Raw genomic sequence first — 20547 nt, 5'->3', positions numbered from 1 at the left:
GGGCGGGGAGCGGCGGCAGCGGCGGCGGAGGCCACGCGCGGCGGGGTCCAGGGCAGCGGCGGGAGCCGGGAGTGGCGGCGGCCGCAGGTGAGAGCGGGGCCGCCGAGCGCAGCGGGCCGGGGCTCGGCTGGCGCCGGGAGCGGCGGGCCCGGCCTGTCCCGGTCCCTTCGGTGCGAGCGGGGCGCAGAGCGGGGGGTCTCGCGGGTCCCGAAATGCCGACTGAGTATTTCATGTCAGTAGCAATGCGGGGAAGGGTGCGGGCCTTCCGCGCCTCGCTCCTCAGAGAGGCGCCCGGGGAGGCACCGCGTGTGTGTGCGTCCGCTCGCATCTGCCCCTGGCACGGTTCTCTGGTGCTCAGCGATTAACTCTGTGAACGCTTTTTCCCCTGCAGTAGCGTGTGGATCACTCTGGATGTGGAATAAGAGCTCAGGAGGCAGTTTACCCGTAGGTTTACCTGAAAAAGCCGAGCACATTTCGGGGAGGGAGGGAGGGAGGGAGGGCAGCAGCCCCGCACTGGGCCGGCCCTGCCCTGACGCCTCGTTAAGTGGCATCCACACCCCCGTGCCTCTCGTTTCCACTGCCTTGGGACACAGATCGCCTGCCTTCCTGAAATCTTGCCTCTTCGCTGCAGCTATAATAAATAAACTGCACTAGTTGAGGCTGTGTTTTTTGTACATTCACCTTTTTGTTTCAGAAGGACTGAATGATTTGCCAGCAAAGCGTAGTCCCTGTCCCTTGTCATACACCCATAAAAGCTATAATAAATAAACTGAACTAGTTCAGGCTGTGTTTTTCACACATTCCCATTTTTGTTTCAGAAGGACTGAATGATTTGCCAGCAAAGCGTAGTCCTTGTCCTTTGTCATACACTCATTTAACATGTGGACATCTCAGAGAAGTCTGTCTGTAGAAGAAACTCTTAGAACAATGGAGTAATGGTGTTGCATGCTGGTTCGTTTTGCAATGTCATCAGATTTATCTTTATTTGCTGAGTCTACGTTAGGCTATTTTCAGGAAGGGAATTCAGGTTTTCTCCTATGTCACAGACATTTCTTTTATGAAAAATCCTCTCTTAAGATTTTTCTGCTGAAGCTGAGAAGTTCAGCAACCAGACATAAACAATAAGTTATCTGCTGCTGTAGAATGTAACAAGTCTGCCTAGATTAGCCCAGTTTAGATGTTTAGAGTTAGTGACCAATCCAGAACTGAGATCTCTCAGACACAGTCTGAGAGAGCTGGTTTGTTATTCATTCTTTACTTTCTATTGTTAAGTAGCTAGCAGCTTCTGGAAACTCCCTTTTCTTTTTCTTTTTAGTATAGTTATAATAGATGTATATATCATAACTTAATAAATCAAGCCTTCTGATCATAGAGCCCATCTCATCTCTTCCTTCACCCCAAAACCCTTGTGACAACCGTCAACACTCCTACACCATGGAGCCTTGCAGTTCTGCCCAGTGCTTACTAGGCTGGAGAAAGTTGCTTTCTCACAGGAACAATGTTACTGTTCCATCCAACAAAATATATTTTGTAGCTAAAGCTGTCAATTTTTGAGTGAGGGACTGGGATTTGGATATTTGTAGTTATGATGTGAGATAAAGAAAAACCTTAGTACTCTGATTTCTTATTGTGTAAAGAATGGAAAGGTAACACCACTTTCTTTTTCTTCACATTTGTTTGTTTTAATCTTTTCAGTATCCCCTTGATGAAGGTAACAAGACTTGTAAGGTGATTTACGAAAAGGTTATTTTTAAATGCCCTTTTAGCCTTTAAACACGGAGATGTCCTCTTCACTGTAGTGTAACCACTGTTGTGGCCTGCTTTTTGCATTTTGTAACTGATTCTAATTCATAAGGTATCAAAAAGGCCCAGGTCCCTTTTTCCATAGAATTGTTTGATGCGATGGTTTGGGCTGAAAGGGACCTTTAAAGATCATTTAGTTCCAAGCCCCCTGCAGTGAGCAGGGATGCTTTCCACTAGATCAGGTTCTTCTAAGCTCTGTCCCACCTGACCTTGAACATTTCCAATGATGAGACATCCACATCTTCCTTGAGCAGCCTCTCCCACTGTCTCACCATCCTGATTGTAGAGAATTTCTTCCTTTAATCCAATCTAAACCTGCCCTCTTTAAATTTAAAACCACTGCACATTGTACCATCACCATAGATCCCAGTAAAAGGCCTCTATCTCTCATAAGCCTTTTTTAATTACTGAAAGGCTCCAGTAGGGTCTCCCCAGAGCCTGCTCTTCTCCAGGCTGACTATCTCAGCTCTCACAGCCTTTCTGCATAGGAGAGGTGCTCTGGACTTGCTCCAGCAGGTCTGCATCATTACTCAGTTCCCAGCGCTTCAGGGGGAATCTCACCAGAGCAGACTGGAGGGGCAGAATCCAGATCCCACAGTCTGTGTCTCTTTGCTGAAGATAATAAACAGTATTGGCCCCACTGTGGGCCCTTGAGGGGCACCACTGGTTTGTGCTTGGTACATTGACCTGCAGGTGTTTGAATGTGGCCATCCAGCCAGTTCCTTAGGCATTTAGCAGTTCTTTTTCAAGGCCATATGTCTCTATTACTTCATCTTTTCCTTATTTTCTATCTTCTGCCCTCCCTAGGTTATTGGAGTTTTCATAGGCCAATTTAATTCCATGGAATAGCAAAAAAACTTGTTCTTTACTAAGTTTTCTGCTGTTTTGTGAGTTCATTTAGTTCATAAAAAGTCTGATGAGGACATGAGCTGTCAGGGAAAGTGGGGAGAAGGGAAATAAAAAGAAAAGTGATGCCCCTGTTTTGCAGCAGCAAGTTGTTAGATCTAGTCAAGGAAGCATAGTCACAGCATATTTTCCATAACATTTTTCAATATGCAGACTTAAAGAAGGAAAGTATCATTAATTGTTTAGAACATACCCTAGTAAGGCTGAATGTGCCTTCCTTTGTAAGGCACATCTGTAATGCAGTTATTGCACGTGGCTGCAATGAGTTGTTGCAGTACTCAATGCAGCAATCTTTTACTTGGCTGTTTTTCTTGGCAGTGGTGATCTGATGCCCAGTGTTTGTACATTGTACAAAGATCACTAATACCTTCCTGTAATGTTAGAAACTTTGAACAGTACAGGCAGGCCTCTTGGTAGCACTGTGCATATTTAGTACTGGCAGACCTATTTTATCTGCTCATTGTGTTTGTCTTTGACTTAAAAGGATAATTAATTTTTAAAAAAGGTTACTATATTTGTAAGAGAAATAGAAGTCTTTCTTTCAGGATTGTGGTACTATTGGCTGGGTGATTTTAGCTGGGGAAGGTATTGTACATCTCAGAAAATCTTATGCATCTCAGTATTCAAGCTTTAAAAAGAACAGCAGAACAGAAACTGTACACAACCAGAAAAAAAATACTTGCTTTCCTTTTGAGAGGGCTAATAGTGTAAACAGGGCCTTGCAAAAAAATACATATGTTTTATAAAACCAAGGGACATGCTTAAAACAGAATAACCTGCAGGTTCTTAGTGTTAGTAACCTTTTGAGTATGTGGTGAATTTTTGTGGTGAGAAATTTCTCAGGAGTTTCTGTCATGTGATCTGTTTTTTATTTACTCTGGAGTGCTGAGACTGCTTCATGCCTAGGAATTGACTAAAAGTCACTTGGAAAAGAAAGTTATGTATTATAGTATGATATATCCTATGATAAAGGTTCTTATCTGTACAACTTGTAATTGTATAAAACAAGTCAACTTCCTGGCTAGACTAAATATATGATAACAGAGTTGAGTTGCAGTGTGATAGTGCTGTTGCTGCTGTGTGAAAAGTCAGGGTGCTTGTCTTTCCTTTACACTCCAACAAGCTTGTATACCTTGAGCTAATTCATTAATTTTCACCTTGTATGAGCCCATGCGGTTTCATGGGCGCCCTACAACATTACTTGGAAAGCTAAATGTGCTCTAAGGGACATGGATTGTTATTTTTACGTTCTTGCCTTCTATTACAACCATTAGTTTCATCAGTCAGGGAATACTGTCTCTACATGCTGCAGACTGATAATTCTCAAAAGGGCTGCTGGACACACTGAAGGTTTAGATAGGATATCATCTCATTTTGACCCACTCATAAGTTGCCATGGGGGTCTGATTTGAAATCTGAGTGGTTGTTTTTCTGTTGTGCTTTTTTAGTTCATGCTCTGTTGGTTTTTGGCATTCCATGCAGTTCTGTAGGGTCACTTCTTGCCAAGTATTGTAAGTAGGTTTAGGTTGAACTAGTATTTATACTGGTCTCAAGAATGCCTGGAGAATTTTTTTTTTTGTAAGGAGTTGTTGCTGTACTGTATAAAGGGCTGAAAGGACATCATGGTGTGGGAGAAAATGTTTTCCATTGAAGTAATGAAAAGGGAGCAGTTGTGGCTGAAGGAAAGATACTGTGTTGATGACTTTGCAATTCAACCTAACTTCGTCATGCATCTTGAAGAGATGTATATTTATTCTAGTCAGTTTCAAGTCAACAGGAGCAGGATTGGGTCTCTATAGTTCTTAATTTAAAGTTTTGAGTTCACAGTCTGCACTAGAACAAAAAAAAAGTATTTTTAGTTTAGGAAATACTCTTCTGAATTAATTTCCACAAACTATGCAAGCTGCATTGTTGTGATTTTTTCCCCCCAAACTTCAGTCTAATTTTTCTTTAATTGTTTTATTCACTTCTTATTTTTCAGGAGTCTTTGAAAAATCCTTAGTGGTCATGACATTGTTACAAGTGACATAAATTAGCCAGTGGCTCAGAATGATGGATACCCAGAAGACTACAAATGGTTTGCAAGTGATTGGAGAAGGGACTGGTATAGGGAAATCGACACTCCACATGGTGGGGTATTTGGGAAAAGTCAGTTGAAATTTGTTTTACATATGTGCAAAGTTCATATTTTTCTCTGTTTTGAGAGATTTTTAATTGGTCTTAACCCCCAAAAAAAAAATTTCAAAATTATTTTCCACGGAAATCTATAACAATGGCGAAAGATTATTCTAAGTAAATATGTGCCTATGATTTTTACTGGCACTATTTTTACAACTGTTTGCATTCCTATGAAAATTGATTTGTCTTTCGAAGATCTGAGCTTGTGTTCCCTGACAATAAGGGTCCTGTGGTTTAGTTCAAGTAAAATAAAATGTGCATAAAAGTACATAAAATGTGCAAAAATAAAATGTGTTGTTAAAGACACTTTATTTGAATATTTAACTAAAAAGATAAATTTATTTAAATTATGCTACTGTATAAATATATTAAAAATATTTAAAAAGAAACCAATGTCGTTTGCTTTTTATATTGTATTGTATTATATCTAAAAAGTTGAACAATGATTTTGTATAAGTATGTCTTACCTTGGGAAAATTTATGAAATACATAAATTTATGCTGCTTTATCTTTCTGGTTTGTTTTTATTTTAGAACTGTAATCCTGTGGAAACAACTGCACATGAGTATTGTCCAGTGTGCAAAGAGAAGGGTCAGATCCAAGGTTTACGGACTTACCGCCTTAATTTTCAAGAGTCCATTTTCCTTTGTGAAAATCCTCAGGTATTACACTAATAAAGAGTTTTATTTGCCCTGCAGAGGCCTTTACCTTGAGCAGTTACACCTCTCTAAGTCTGTGATTTTGTTGGTAGTAAGCAGACTGTTGAAATAGGACCCCTCTGAGTCTGTATGCTGCAGGATGTTTGCTTGCAAATAGGGAAAAACAGAACTAACCTGTGTATATGCAGTGTTTAGGCATAGGTAGCTCCCCTAAAGGATTAAAAAGAGTAAAAAAATAATGAAATAAAGGAGAGTTCTTCTCAATTAGCGAAGGATCACAAGTGGTACTAAATAAAATTTTGTACAAGTCAGACTAGAAGGTGAATATTTGATGATCCATGGAACTAGTGCATAACTCTAGCAGATCTGAGTCTCCCATTTTCCCTTCTATAAGTCTGGGTAATGCATATAGGTTTATAATTGTAATTACTATGCTTTTATTTCTTTTTTCCCCATTTTTAATTTTAACCTTAGCTGGATTTCTGTGCTGCTTAATATTCGAGCTGTGATTTTGCTACCTCTCCCTGCACTGCTCTGTGTTTGTGGGAAGGGTATAGCAATCCCAAACAGACTTAAATTGCCCTTAAATTAGTAGAAACTTGACTAGATATGGGTCTCAGAGTTGTTTTTCCCATTCTTTCCTGCTTTTAACTAATTACGGTATAGTTCTGGAGATTGGTAATAGGGATTTGTCTATATTCATTGAGCTAGCCTGAAAGATACCTTCTCAATTTGGGCACCAGTAGTCTCTCAGGCATGAGATAATAATGTCAAATCTTTACCCTAAAGGAGTGGATTTAGCAGAATAAGACAAGAGGACTCTCCTTAGCAAAATTAAGTTGTTTGCAGAGGTTGGGGGAATTTACTGGAAAAGTAGTGTTGAAGTATCACTACTGATGTATTTATTTCATAGTTGCTTGTAAGACAGTGGTGGGATAACACACCCTTCCTGTCATACCTATGTTGAATATATGTATTGATTTAATTAAAATATCACTTTACAGGAGTCCCTATTGCTGGGTTGGATGGAGGTTTAAGAAACTTGGTCCAGTAGAAGTGTCCCTGCCCATGGCAGGGGTTTTGAACTGAATGGTCTGTAGCATCCTTTCCAAACCAAGCCATTTTATGATTCTGTGATTTAACTCCATTTTAAAAGTATGTTTTGTACTTTCTTTAGCTCTCATTCACCTGAAATTGCTTTGTAGATTTCACTGTAACCTTTTTTCTTTCCTTTAGTGTATCTACCCACTTGGTTATAAACCATTAAACAGCATAATTACTTCTACTGGTTCAGAAAATCATCAAGTTCCATCTACTCACAAGAAGAGGAAATTTGGTGATATCAGTGACTTTTCTGCTGTTGGATCAGATCCAAAAAAAGCAAGTAACAATGTGCTCAATGTTGAGCATGCCATTAATGCAGACTCAGTTGTGAAAGGCTGCCAGAATAGTTTGTGTATTCCCAAGGCAAGCCTACACAATGTATTACAAAATGACCAGCAAAACCCTGGCAATCGTGTGGGATCTTGCATGCCGAACGTGGATTTTGAAACAACCACCAAGACCAACAACTACCAAGAGAGTCCACCAAAGACTTCTAGTCCCAAAACACAACTATTGCCAAATTCTCAGAATTTATCAACAGCATCTGAAATTTCACTCAAAGAGGATAAAGGTTCCACTAATAACAAAAATGTGTGTCTTCAGTGGAGAAACAAACATAATCTTTGTTGGTTAGATTGTATTTTGTCAGCACTGGTACACTTAGAAACATTAAAATCTGCTCTAGCAGAAGAATGTGACAATGGAAAATGTTTACTCCAGAAACTTATAACAAAGTATAATCAAGCATCTGTTCTTCTGAATACTTGTAAAAGGAGTAAAGTAAAAGGTGAGTAAATTTAGCTGCTGTTTTCTATAGTCAGACTGATTTGCCACAAATATGTGGAATTTATATATATGCCTCTGTTCTATTTCAAGATGGCAAAAAGTACAACTATTACCATGAATTTGCAGAATAGTGTGCATTATCTAGCAAAATCCTGGTAACATCTGAAATTGTTTTTCTTGGGCAAACACCAAGCATCTCTTAAATTTTTTTGTCATATCCAGCACAAAGATATTATGAATTGTTTATGTAATTCACCCTTACTTTGTTTCCTTCCCCTCTGTTGGTTAACGTGTTAGGATACTGTTATAATCTTGATCTTTGAAACAATTTCTGTTGTGGTTTATATCCTCGTGTAAATGGGCAGTTGCCTTGTCACACTGAAAATAGTAAAGTTGGGAACATAAGTTCTTTTCTGGCTCCAGCTGTGCTCATTGAAGGAATGCTTCCCCTGAGGTCTGCAAGCTGCTGTAGATGACAGTGTTTCCTAACCCGATTCAGCCTGACGTAGTCAAACACGTGAACCTGGATCATATGGTCTGGAAAGGGTTAGTTAGTACTCAGTAACCCTTAACAGGGGGTTAGCAGGTCAGCTTAGCTTTATACATTGGAGGATTGTAACTGAGGAGGATGTGTCACTGTATTCTGCTGGTGTGGCCTTTAGTAATTTTCTGTTCTGTGGATTCTGTTTAAGACTCCTAAACTAAGATCATGGGTTTTTTTTATTTCTCTTGAACTGGACCATGGTGTCATAAGTCTAAACTTCTAAGATATGATCTGTTACAGAAGGAATAAAGCTCTCTGGTTAGCCAGTACCTCTCCTGAATTTCAGTGGACACTCTGTTGTACTATGTGTATTTGAATATAAAAAGCACAGTCACAGAACAGCCCTAGGTAACTTGAAAAAGGTCCTATCTTTCCTGGGAAAAATAATGTGTATCAGAAGTGGTTTAATCCATGTTACAAAGTGGGGAGAAAACCCCAAGATATTCTGAACTAGTTCATGTACTGTGCTTGCCAGGAAGTCAGGATGCGTGAGTTTAGGTGTTCAGCTGTTACTGGGAAGTCCTTTGCTATCCTAGAACCTATCTGAGATGTTTTCCTTTGTTGGGCTGGGTTTGCAAAGGAGCTCTGCTGGTGTGCAGTAACCCTTAAATGGGAATGTTAAGTGTTGGAATACAGTGTTGTTTTGAAAGAACTTAAACCTTTTCATTTCAATTGCTGCAAAACAAATCAGTTTATTTGGGTAACGGTGGGGAGGGGATTGGGTGAAAAGTATTTTTGTGGAGAATAGGTGTAGAATTTATACTGTTCTTTTGTGTAATTTTACCGTATCTTTTGCATGTAGCTATTTTTAAAAACAATCAAAAGCAATATAGCTGCAAGAAACTTTGTTTCTTTTTTTCTATACACAGTTTATATGTATTAAGCAGTTTCAATGGCTATTCTAAATATTTCCTTTAATTTCTGCAGGTTATGATCATGATTGTGTAGTAGAAGTTATGTTCTTGCTTGTGTTTAAGGAATGTATTTGTGTTTAAACAATATGCAAAATTAAAATACTAAGATATATAAAGTAAAAAGTTATTTTTAAATTTAAAATTATTTTTACTGTTTTAAAGGCTCACTTAGGGAATTGGTATTTAATCTGAAACAATACATTAAAGTGTTTTACTATTTGAATTGTATAACCTTAAAGTGCATGTAAGCAAATTTTTGTGCTTTTGGTCTTAATGCTTAAGTTTTAAATTTTTCTTTTAATCTCTGAGTCTTCAGGATTTGTAATGTGTGGTCACACTATCCTTAAAAATTGTTACTACAAAGCTGTTGGTGCAGGCTCTTAGTCATAATTTAAGTCAGAGCAAGTAGTTTTTAGCCAGCAGACTGCAGTAAACTGTGAGTAACTTCTGTAAATTCTTCTCCAATTTTCAAATCGATTAATACCAAGAATTGGCTGTTCTACCAACAAGCCTTAGGCAAGTATGGGTCAATATGAAAGGCATTGGTTTGCAGAGAGGGAGTGCATGCTGGGGGTACATATGTGTGTGAAAAGGTGTGGGGCTGTTACACATGACTACATGATACATAAAAATACATACATATTTTTTTCTTTAGATGTTCTTCCAAAAGCAGAATCTCAGCTCAATGAAATCAGAAACGTAATGTTTACAGAACTTAAGCCTCAGCTGACATGTGAATTGGGTAAGTAATTAATACAGCATCTCAGTAATTACTTTCAGGAAACCCTAGATATAAAGCCTTTTATGTCATACATAAAAGTATGTGTGTAGGAATGCATACAAGAAAGTTTGGAAATACATTTGTTTCTATTGGTGACTTACACATACTTTACAGTATGATCAGCTGGTTTGTCCTTTGCCCATTTAGACTTTTTAGGGAGCAGATAATCTTTGTAATTCTGCTGTAGTCATGAAATTGTCACTGATAACAATCTAATTACATGGATCAATCCCTTTGCTGTAAGAATTGCAAATAGAGCCTCGAAATAGTAACTGACATTTAAATTGTAGTAATAAGCCTATCTTCTTCCTTTTTGAGGTACTGAAAGGTGATTTCAGATATTTAGTGACCATTTTTTTCTGCCCCATCTTTGAAGGTAATATGAAGAATCCAGTGTTCGCACTTCAACTACTCTTACAAGTGGATCAACAAACTGAGAAACTATTCTTGCATTCGTTTTCATGGAAGTTTGAATGTGTACATTGTGGCCACAAATATCAGGACCGGTGAGATTTTTATAGAAATAGCTTCTACATAGCTGTTTTACCTTACCTTTTTAAATCTGCATATAATAGTTGGTTTTCTTCAGATTTCCAGGTTTAAGCTTGTTGTTGAAGTTTTACATGATCTGCTTTTTCATTTGCAAATAGTTTACTGATATTCCATGTCTTAACCATGTTATCAATTAATTAAGAAAGATACCATAGGTAACTGTGTGAGTCTCTGGACATACTCACTCCGATATTTTGTTGAGAGTATGCAAATGCCGTGGTTCTAAAGAATGTATGCCTAGTACACTTTTGCTATTGAGAAATACCTGGAATATTCACTTGGGTTACAAAGAATCAGAGATTCTCTAACATAGTTTGTCTATTTTAAAATAGTATTACATGGGAGTAATTTCTTGAGAATTGATTTAGTTCTGTGCAGCCACAGGTACAAGCTTGTAATTTAGGCTCCTTTTAGAGTCAGCAGGTAAAGAGAGATACCTTCAGAATACAGCTCATTCTATTTGAAAAACATCTGTATTAGGTAGTAAATTAGGCAGATCCTGGTACAAGCTTTGTCTTGTGTTGGAAAGGAAACAGAGATAACATTAAAATGGAGAAAAAGCAAATAATGTGAAACTGAAGGCCACAGGGCTGCTGAAAACAAATTGTGACTGATGCTGTTTGGCAGAACTGAATTCAGGGCCGACTTGGATGTGATGCTGTCACAGTGAATTCCACACAATGGGCATGAACATGAATAGAATTTGGGGTTTTATAATGTTTTTATAACTTGTTTCCTGGTAAAGTATGTATATTTATGGTTTTCTGATCACCAGCTCAGCTTACTCTTTAAATGTGTGTGTGTGTGTCCAGATTGAAGAAAACCCTAACAACGTTTACAAATGTAATCCCTGATTGGCATCCTCTCAATGCTGTTCATATTGGACCGTGTATTAACTGTGGAAATACATTTCAAAGACAACAGATGATCTTGGAAAAGTAAGTTTGAATATGTGAACTTGAAAGTAACATACATAAAGTTCTGAGACTTCATTTATTGAACCTATGACTTCTGGAACCAAACTATTACTGTGGGTTTACAGAGATTCTAAACCTTAAACTCTGATCAGTACCTGCTTTTAAAGATTTTTAGATCATTCTTATAAGCTGAAATAGCAAATAGTGTTTACTAAAGATGAAACAGAGCAGTGTTTAACATGCTGACCAGCACGTGTTTGAACTAGGTCATAAATACTTAACTATCAAGTAGTAAATACAGACAACTGATATCCAGTGTCAGCCTTTTCACAGCCCCTGCTGTAGATGAAAGTTGTTTGATCATTTGTCTACTTAATTGACCTGGGAACAATGTCCCTTGCTACTGTGTTTATGGCATGGGAATATTTTTTCTCAACTTTTCCCCACTCCCCAAATCTCTTATTTGGTGTTGGGGTTTTTTTCCCCCTAATCTATAATTAAATGGAACATCCAGTTGGGATATTCCTTTTCCTTTCTGCTTACTGTGCAATCTGAAGAGCCTGTGAGGAAGTAGAATAGTAAGGGCAGAACCAAATACTCTTAGAGACATCTTGCTTTTTCATTAGGAGCTTTTGCCACTGTTTCATTGTAATAAACTGGTTCTTTATTTTTTCTTTGTCAGAGTACCCTCAATATTAACATTACATTTTGTGGAAGGCTTGCCACATAACAACCTGGAGAAGTACTCATTTCAGTTTGAGGAAGACACCTACCAAATAACATCTGTTGTTCAGTACCAAACAGATAAGAAGCACTTCATAAGTTGGTCTTTGAATCCTGATGGTAAGAATCACAGAATGGGTCATGTTGGAAGGGACCAGAGTGGGTCATCCAACTTCCCTGCTCAAGCAGGGCCATCCCAGAGCACATGGCACAGGATGACATTCAGATGGTTCTTGAATATTTCCTGTGAGGGAAAACCCACAACCTCTCTGGGCAATCTGCTCCAGTGTATGGCCACTGCACAGTAAGGAAGTCCTTCCTCATGTTCAGTGTAACTTCCTGTGCATCAGTTTCTGCCTGTTGCCTTCTGTCCTATTGCTCAGCACTGCTGAGCAGCGCCTGCGTCTGTCTTCTGACACCTCCCTCTGGATACTTACAGACACTGATGAGGTCCCCTCTCAATTGTCTTTTCTCAAGGCTGAACAGGCCCAGCTCCCTCAGTCTTTCCTCACAAAAGAAAGAGATAAGATAGAGTTTATGGTTCTTATCTACCATAATATTTCATGAGATTTATGGGTTACTGCAGTAGTCTCAACCGTTGATGTATAATAACAAAGATTTCTTTTGTCTGCATTCTAAACTTCATATTAAAACATTGCAAATAATTGTGGGGACTTGTTTCTCAGAGTGAAGGTTTTCGGTTCGTTTTACTGCACTGTGCTGTCTTACAGAGCATTTACTGGAAAAAGTAATTTGGCTATAGAGTTTTTTTTCCCTTCATAACTTCGTAAAAGTTAAAAAATGCAGTCTGACCATGACTGTAGAACAAATAGTATTGTTTATTTTTAAACCAGTGATTCATCTGGTGCTTCCATTCTTGGCTGGAAGCAAGGTAACCTATGGTGCTATGAGCAATTAATGAAGTTATTTTTTATATCTGAACTTTATGGCACCTCAGGGGTGGGAGGCAGAAGTCCATGTTGGGAACATTACTAATGTGGTGGTATGATGGTTGTACCACTGATGGAAGATCCATAAACAGACAAGGTGAAAAGGTGATATTTTGATAATCATGCCTCTGTAGAGAGCATGGGGTACAGTCTTATGAAGTGTTGTGACAACATGAAAATTAAGTCATATTGCCAGAGATAAAAAAGAAATGGGAAGAGGAGGCAGTTGGGAAATGCCTAGTTAAGAAGCTCCTATATGCCATATATATCTGTTTTAAAATTCTTAAAGCTATAAAATACTCTTTCATGATCTATGAACAGTTTGCAGGTGATGAGTTAAGAGTTTTAAAATAAGCAGTTTCTTTTTAGCTCCTGTGCTTCCTACCCAGGCAATTAAAAAGTCTCCAGAGAAACTTAGTTTAAGAGGTGGTTCTTACCTCAGACTTGTGAGAATATTTTCAGACAAGATGTTTCAGCCAAAAAAATCCCTTAGCTAGCTTTGTTTTATGGTTGACCAGTGGAAGTCTCCTAGTTTTCTCTGGAGAAAAAAAACCCCAAACTCTATTTTCTGCTTGCCAGGGGAATGGGTTAATAAAAATACTTGACAAGTGTGAGGATAGTGATTTCAATTTTAAAAGTCTCTGAGTCTCTGCACTGATTGCTATTTTTCAGGAACTTGGCTTGAATGTGATGATTTAAAGGGTCCGTATTGCAAGAGACATAAAAGATTTGAAGTTCCTCCTTCAGAGATTCATATTGTTATCTGGGAAAAGAAAGCATCCCATGTGCCGCAAGAACTGAATTCACAGTTCCAAAGTAAAAATAGTGAAGATACTCCTCTTAATAATGTACATTCAAATTCCACGGTGTTGAATTGTGGTTTTGATAACACTGTCAGCAAAACACCTGCAGAACCTCACCAAGAGGATTCTGTGAGGACTCCAGAGAAGAAACAGCAGCAAGTAACTGAGGACAAAAGTATTGTTCATCATGGTTCAGAAAATCTGGCAGATGGTGATCTTGTAACACTGATGCCTGAAGAGGTTCTAGTTGACTCAGAAGATAAATCGCTGCCTAATGGATGGATGGTGGGAAATAACCTTCTTGATGGATGGGGCACACCAGAACAGCTGGAACCAGCTTTTTCACTTAGCACTCCATATGCGGGAGAGTTTGCTGGAACTAGTGTAGCTATGAACAACAACTCCATGTTGTATGAAAATTCCAGTATTTGCTTACCTCTAGAAGAGTTGAACCCAGTAAATATTACTGCTCCTGTGCCCAAAAAACATGACCCTGATTCATCTGACACATTGCCTTCTCAATTAAATGACAGAGCTAATTTAGCTAAGAGAGAGCATGGATTAAATTCAGAACTACTGCTAAGCAAGAAGTGGTTAGCAGTAGAAAATACTATACAAAAACCACCTGACTTGAGAGATGCAAGCAAAACTGTAGTTAATTCTCAAGCTGGCAGTTCTTCTGGTGCCAGTAATTCAGTTCAGTCCTCACACAAAGACAGGAAAGGAGGATTTGTAGGAAGCTGGGTAAAGAAATTAAGCAAGAGTACTTCTTTTATGCCTTCAAGTGCCTCAGCTCTCAAGAATGAGAGAAGTTGCAAAACTCCCTCATCACAAAAAATAAGTGAAGTTCGGCTGCCAGTTAAGGGTGCAAGTAACTTCGGTGGATTTCAAAGCAGAGGTACAAAGAAAACAACTGAGACCCCAAAGTTACTGGCTCCTCAGAGTAATAATACTCATCCTTTATCAAATTTCAAAGGATTTTCTCAAAGCACTTGTCTTCCAACAGCAAATCATACCACTATTGTAGGTCCAACTTGGATTAAGTCAGAAAGTACGTTGGGTACCTCAGGTAAAGTGACTCAGTTCCCCTCACCTTGCTATAACTCTGGTAAGGCAGAAGAGTCAGACAGTGACAAAACAAAAAAACTTCGCCTAAAATTGTTAAAAAAACTTAATGCTAAAAAGAAGAAGTTGGCTTCACTGGATAGATTAGCAGTGGAACAGATGAAACAGGAAAAACCTGTGAGTGGAGACGTGAGCACCCCATCGCAGACTGAATCTCAGAACAACAGTGAATTACTGCAGAGCTTCTTCAGGGAGCTGCAGTATCAGAGTGATGTCACAGGGAATGGATCTGAATTGAATGCAAACACTGTGCCAGGGTGCACTGGCCCTGATAACACTGATGAAATACTGGCAGAATTACTGTCCCCTACTTCGACTGTCACTTCCTTGGAGGCGCCGAAGAGCGGAGATGAGTGCATGTACATGGAAATGGTGCATGGCAGCGCGGCAACAACCGTGCCCCAGGAGAACACCACTGTGCCACAGGCAGCAGTGACAAGTGAGGACCACAATTACTACAGTCCTGTAAAGGACACTACTTCAGAGCTTGATGCAATAAACAAACACAGTGTGAAAAAACTTTCTTTTGAAAGTCCTACAAGAGATGATATCCTCGAAGACCTGTTCTCCATTTCAGCACCAAGCTCAATGGCAGATGACATGGATTTACCTCATTTTGATGAAACTCTGTTTGAAACTTGGTAAATACTCAGTTTCTTGAGTTTAAGTATTTTTTCAGTATTATGTATATTTTGAAACAAAGCACTACTAAATTATATTTTATAACTAGTTTAATTGCACACTGGCTGTACTTGAACAATTTACATTTGAGATTTTTTTTCTTAATATTTTACTGTAACAAGCAAATCAGGGTTTAATGTATTCTATTCTTCTGAGAAGCAGTTATTTTAGCTGTCAGATATGACAATGATTTTTAATTAAAAGCTCCTATGAGTCTTAATTTTTGCTGCTTTTAATATGAAAATCTTCCATACTCTAGTGTGTTTGAGAACTAATTAAGTTCTGTAGTCTTGATGATGTAATGGTGTAAGAAATACTATTTATATAGTAATGATTTTACAGGACCACTCAACTCCTAAAGTTATTTTGTCCAACATTAAAAAAAAAATTGAGTACCTTCTGTAAGTAGGGAATTTTGCATTCTCTGATATGAACTTAGAGGTTTCTTAGAATTAATTTAACTGTAAGTTAATGCCTATTACTGTTGTCACTTGGAGTTTTTCATAACTCAGGCAGTGCACCCCCAACTGTATGTGAGATGCCAAGGAGAGGCAAGGTCAGTAGGAAGAAAGTAATGGAAAAATGTGGCAAGACAGCAGTGAGTAAGCAGAGGGATTCACACCTTGGTGTTTCTGGATATGTATAGCTTTCATTTTGCTAGATTGGAGTCTTTTTTTAAATGCATGGCCACAAAGCTGAGGGTATTATATGCCAAGTTAGATTAGCTGTACATTTTTATTGTTCTTGGAAATAAGGATTTTATCAGCAAGTCTTTATATCAGGCATATTTAGAGCTGTCCTGCATTTTTTCATTGTTTCAGATCCCAAGCTCAAAACATTAAATGCTCAGTCTTACTTTTCCAGTAGATGCAGTTAAACATAATGCTATTACAAGGCATGGTTACAGATTCTAATGGTTTTGGATTGTTTGAACTAGGTTTAAAAAGAGTTTGAAAAACTATCATTGGCCCTGAACTTGTTGCAATTTGATACATTGTTATCAAACTGGTCCTTTAGGCAATGAATTTTTGAAATTCAAGTTATTGTGAAGAACTTGAGCTTCTTCTTTGTTTTAAATACTGTAATTGTAATTTTACAATAGAAAACAAATGAATGGATTCTGAATGTTAAGGGCTGGTGTACTGCTTGTGAAATGTTTGCCCATTTATGAATTCCCTAATTAAAAAAAAAGGGAAAAAAAAGAGCTGAAAATGAGAGTTTGATTTATGGGTTGCAATGGGTTGCAATGACCTGCAGCTGTGACATGGGAGCTCCTTCACCACTGGCTTGGGACACAAACACAGACCCAGGGGTGAGTAAAGCAGTGAGCCCAGCACTGGTGATGCAGAATGCAAAGGGGGAAGAAACAGGAGGAAGAAACCCTGCTAGAAGATGAGGAGGTCTTGGTGGAGAGGTTTATAATGTGGTTCATGGCAGAGGAGGGAGGGTGTGGGGGCACACCTGTTCTGCACATACACCTAGACAGAAGCAAGAACCTCTGGTCACCACTGGCACCCTCTCCACAAACTGAAGCTGGGAGTGTTTGGTCTGCAGCTGTGTGGGATTCAGTGTGGGTACAGGTATGTATAGAAGCTCCAAGAGCAAACAAATAGCACTTGAAGTTAGAGAAGGTATAAAAATCTGTTGGTGCTGCATGTTCCTGGCTGCCTTTTTCTCTGAAACAGAAAACTAAAGATGATGCAGTGCAGATTTGTTTGTTTCCATAAATGTTTTGCTGCCTCCGATCCTGTGCAAGTGAGAATTCAGCTGAGGTTGAATGAAAACCCCATGACTGAAGAAATTGTTTGGAATTTGAAATGTTACTGGGTATTTTATATCAAGAGTAGTTTTTAAATGCAGCTCTTAATTTGCCATGAAGAGAATACAAAGTATTGTAGTCATTTTCTGTCAATTGGAAGTACACCAGGTAGGCATACAGTAAGTACAGGTAGTGATCAGAAACTGGCCCCTCTATTATGGAGGTTTTATTAGTGTTCTAGGGTAGATTTCCCAAAGTCTAAGGGCTTTGAGCACTGCCATCTTCACCACTAAACCATGTCCCTAAATTTCACATCTACATTTTTTGAACACTTCCAGGGATGATAGCTTCACCACTTCCCTGGGCAGTCTCTTCCAATTCCTAACCATCCTTTCAGAGAGGAGATTTTTCCTAACATCCAATCTAACCTCCCATGGCACAACTTCAAACCATTTCCTCTCATCCTATCTCTTATTACCTACGACAAAAGCCCTGCCCCCACCTGGCTACTCCCTCTTTTCAAGTAGTTGTGGAGAGCAGTAAGGTCTGCCCTGAGCGTCCTTTTCTCCAGGCTAAACACCCTCAGCTGCTCCTCATCAGTCTTGCACTCCAGACCCCCACCTCTGTTGCTCTCCTCTGGACACACTCCAGCCCCTCAATGTCCTTCTTGCAGTGAGAGGCCCAGAACTGAACACAGAACTTGAGGTGTGGCCTCAGCTGTGCCGGGTACAGGGGCACAATCACTGCCCTGGTCCTGCTGGCCACACTACTCCTGACACAAGCCAGGATGTCATCGCCATTGCCAGCATTCCCATTTCCACTGGGCAGTTTCCAGCCACTGCCCTCACTCTGTAGCATTGCCTGGGGTTGTTGTGACCCAAGGGCAGGACTAAGTGCTTGTTCTTGTTGAGCCTCATACAATTGGCCTTGGCTCATCAACCCAGGCTGTCCAGAGCCCTCTGCAGAGCCTTGTTACTCTGTATCTTCTGCTTTGGGAAAGGCATAATCGTGGCACTCAGGGTTTGGAATCAGCTCTGCAGAGAAGGTGCTGTGATTATGATCTGACTACTTGATGATACATTCAAACACTTCTTATAACACAGTAAAGGGTGAAAAACAGGGCTGCCTTCTCGCATCCTGCCTGCAATAAACCAACACATCTGCATAGGAGCTGCCTGGATGGATTTTTAGCTGTATACCTGCTAGAGCACAGTTCAAGAAATCTATTGTGGTGCCGATTACAAATATGATTTTGATCTTGATGTTTTTCATGGCTGGGTATTGCCATTTATTCTTCCATCACTGGTTTTTTGCTTTAAATAATTGCTCCCTTCCTGCATATCTGCAAGAGCCATTCTGTGTTGTCTGTGTTCCTTTTGCAAAGCTAAACAGCTGCTCTTGATGTGAGCCCCTTCGTGCCCAGAGCAAAACACATTGCCTTTGAGCAGCTTATATTCGAAAGTGTGTGCTGTGCTTTGAAGTCCACCAGGATTTGGTCTCAGAGTGGAAGAACTTCCAGTCTAAGTATTGATCTAAGACAGGGTACAGACAGAGCAAGAGAGAAGAGAAGTTTAGTGGGATAACAAGGCTGATGGAATTTGAGGCATTTTTAGTTTTACATTGCTATGCACAAGCACACTGTGGTTGTTTGCGAGGGAGATGCTGAAGCTGCATACCCCAAGACAACATGGTGGAGCCACAGGGCTCAGGAAAATGCTGGGAAAGGAGTGTAAGGAAGAAGGGGCTGGGTATCTCCAGCACATGTTTTCGAGGAAGAGGCTGAAGAAACTCCCAAGAGATGCTTCTCCCCCGACCTGGATCTATATTACTCTTTTTATGTAAGCTAATAGCTAAAGGGCCTTCTATAATGCCACAGCAAGTGGTGGTAGTTTTTGTCCCAGGTTTTCTGATGATGTTCAGGCCGTTTCAGCTGAAGCTCCTTTCCCCTCTGGGCGATCTTTCCGGGGAAAAATGGGTTTGCCGAGGGACTCCTGCATGGCAATGAAGCAGAGCTTCAGCACAGCCCCGAGCCCGGCTCCTGCTCCTCCCTGCCGGCCCCCGGCAGCCCAGCGGGCCGCTCGCCCTCTCCCACGGCGGGGCGGGGGATGAGCCCGGCGGCTAAGGAGGAAACCGGGAAACACGTCCGCGGTGACACGGGAAGGGGAAAAAAATTATGGTGTTTCCGCCCGGTTTCGAACCGGGGACCTTTCGCGTGTTAGGCGAACGTGATAACCACTACACTACGGAAACCCCCCTTGTGCTCCGCTTGTCCTGCGGTCTCTCTTGAGCAATCGGCCGGAGCGCCCGCAACTCTGCCGTAGGCGCACGGTGAGGGTGAAACTCCTCTTGGCGGGAAAGAGGAGCGAGGTCCCGGAGCCAAAAGCGGGTTTCGGGGAGTTCCCGCCGCTATAAAGGCGGCGCCGGCCGGTTACAGCCGCCGCCTCTCGCAGGAGGGAAGGAAAAAACACATGGCGCACCACAAAAGAACGGCGCTCCGTCCCTGGGTGGGCTCGAACCACCAACCTTTCGGTTAACAGCCGAACGCGCTAACCGATTGCGCCACAGAGACGCGCTGAGACGTTGCGCCGCCGAGCCGCGCCTGGGTCCCGCGGCGGCCGGGGCGGGTTCTGCATTCTTTTGTGTCCTTCCTGTTCCTGCTCCTTCGGGGGCGGCCTGGGCTGGGCTTTAATCACCGGCTGTGGGGCCTGAGTGGTTTATTAATCTGAAAAACGGCCCTTCCTTGGCTTCCCTTTTTTGTTTTCTCTGTTGTTTTTGTTTTCTCTGTGGCCTTTTCCCTTTATTTTCCTGGGGGATTGGGGAAGAGTGAACAAGCAGAAAAATGTAGTGGTTGAAGTTCTGCCTCTTGATGGGACGGTTGCCAATGGGAGCCTGAAGGCTGCTCTCCGAGGCAGCTCAGCTGGCAAGAGGAAGCTCTGACACTATGTGCCAGGGATGAGGAAGGCAAAAATTAGCATTGCCCTGTTATTGAGGTGGTCAAGGGATCCAACATCTTTCCTTGTGATAATTACAGTGCCAAAAGGAGTAGTTGTGACCACAGACTTTGTGAAAAACGCCAATATCACTTGTTTTTAAAATTTTTAAAGTTTAATAATAATAAAATGGTTATTAAAATAGCAATATAATTAGAGTAATAATAATTTGGACAGTTTGGATTAGGGCAACATGAGACAATAAAAACCAAGAGTTATGGACGTCTGGGTACCTTTTTCTGGGCAACATAAGCCTGAAAAAGGACACACATTAACAGAGGATTAACCCTTAAAAACAATAGCCTGTTGCATATTCATACACCTCATACATGATGTATAAATTCCATTCAAACAAAGGATTCTGTCTGGTCA

At 40.4% G+C, this 20547-nt stretch overlaps 1 protein-coding gene and 2 non-coding genes across 6 annotated transcripts; 1 reads left to right on the top strand and 2 right to left on the bottom strand.

The window, feature by feature from the left end:
* Nucleotides 1-25: 25 nt before the first annotated feature.
* Nucleotides 26-16612, top strand: USPL1 (ubiquitin specific peptidase like 1). Of its 4 annotated transcripts, none has more exons than XM_030952227.1 (9): nucleotides 43-87; nucleotides 4691-4857; nucleotides 5421-5549; nucleotides 6783-7437; nucleotides 9550-9636; nucleotides 10052-10181; nucleotides 11040-11165; nucleotides 11827-11987; nucleotides 13490-16612. In XM_030952227.1, exons 2-9 carry the CDS (start codon nucleotides 4759-4761, stop codon nucleotides 15388-15390), a joined length of 3288 nt encoding a protein of 1095 aa, XP_030808087.1. In that variant the 5' UTR covers nucleotides 43-87; nucleotides 4691-4758; the 3' UTR covers nucleotides 15391-16612. The 4 variants fall into 4 exon arrangements, with proteins under 4 accessions (XP_030808116.1, XP_030808087.1, XP_030808106.1 ...); XM_030952246.1 differs by having other exon boundaries at nucleotides 67-87; nucleotides 4691-4786; XM_030952237.1 differs by lacking the exon at nucleotides 43-87 and adding an exon at nucleotides 392-444.
* A 2750-nt stretch (nucleotides 16613-19362) lies between these two features.
* TRNAV-AAC lies at nucleotides 19363-19435 on the bottom strand. Its single transcript has one exon. It is a non-coding gene; the product is annotated as a tRNA-Val (tRNA).
* Nucleotides 19436-19680: 245 nt separating this feature from the next.
* TRNAN-GUU lies at nucleotides 19681-19754 on the bottom strand. The gene has a single exon. It is a non-coding gene; the product is annotated as a tRNA-Asn (tRNA).
* Between the last annotated feature and the right edge of the window lie 793 nt (nucleotides 19755-20547).

This window comes from Camarhynchus parvulus, chromosome 1 (assembly GCF_901933205.1).
Source record: "Camarhynchus parvulus chromosome 1, STF_HiC, whole genome shotgun sequence".
In the NCBI taxonomy this organism is placed as follows: domain Eukaryota; kingdom Metazoa; phylum Chordata; class Aves; order Passeriformes; family Thraupidae; genus Camarhynchus; species Camarhynchus parvulus.
This window is presented reverse-complemented; position numbering and strand designations above follow the sequence as displayed.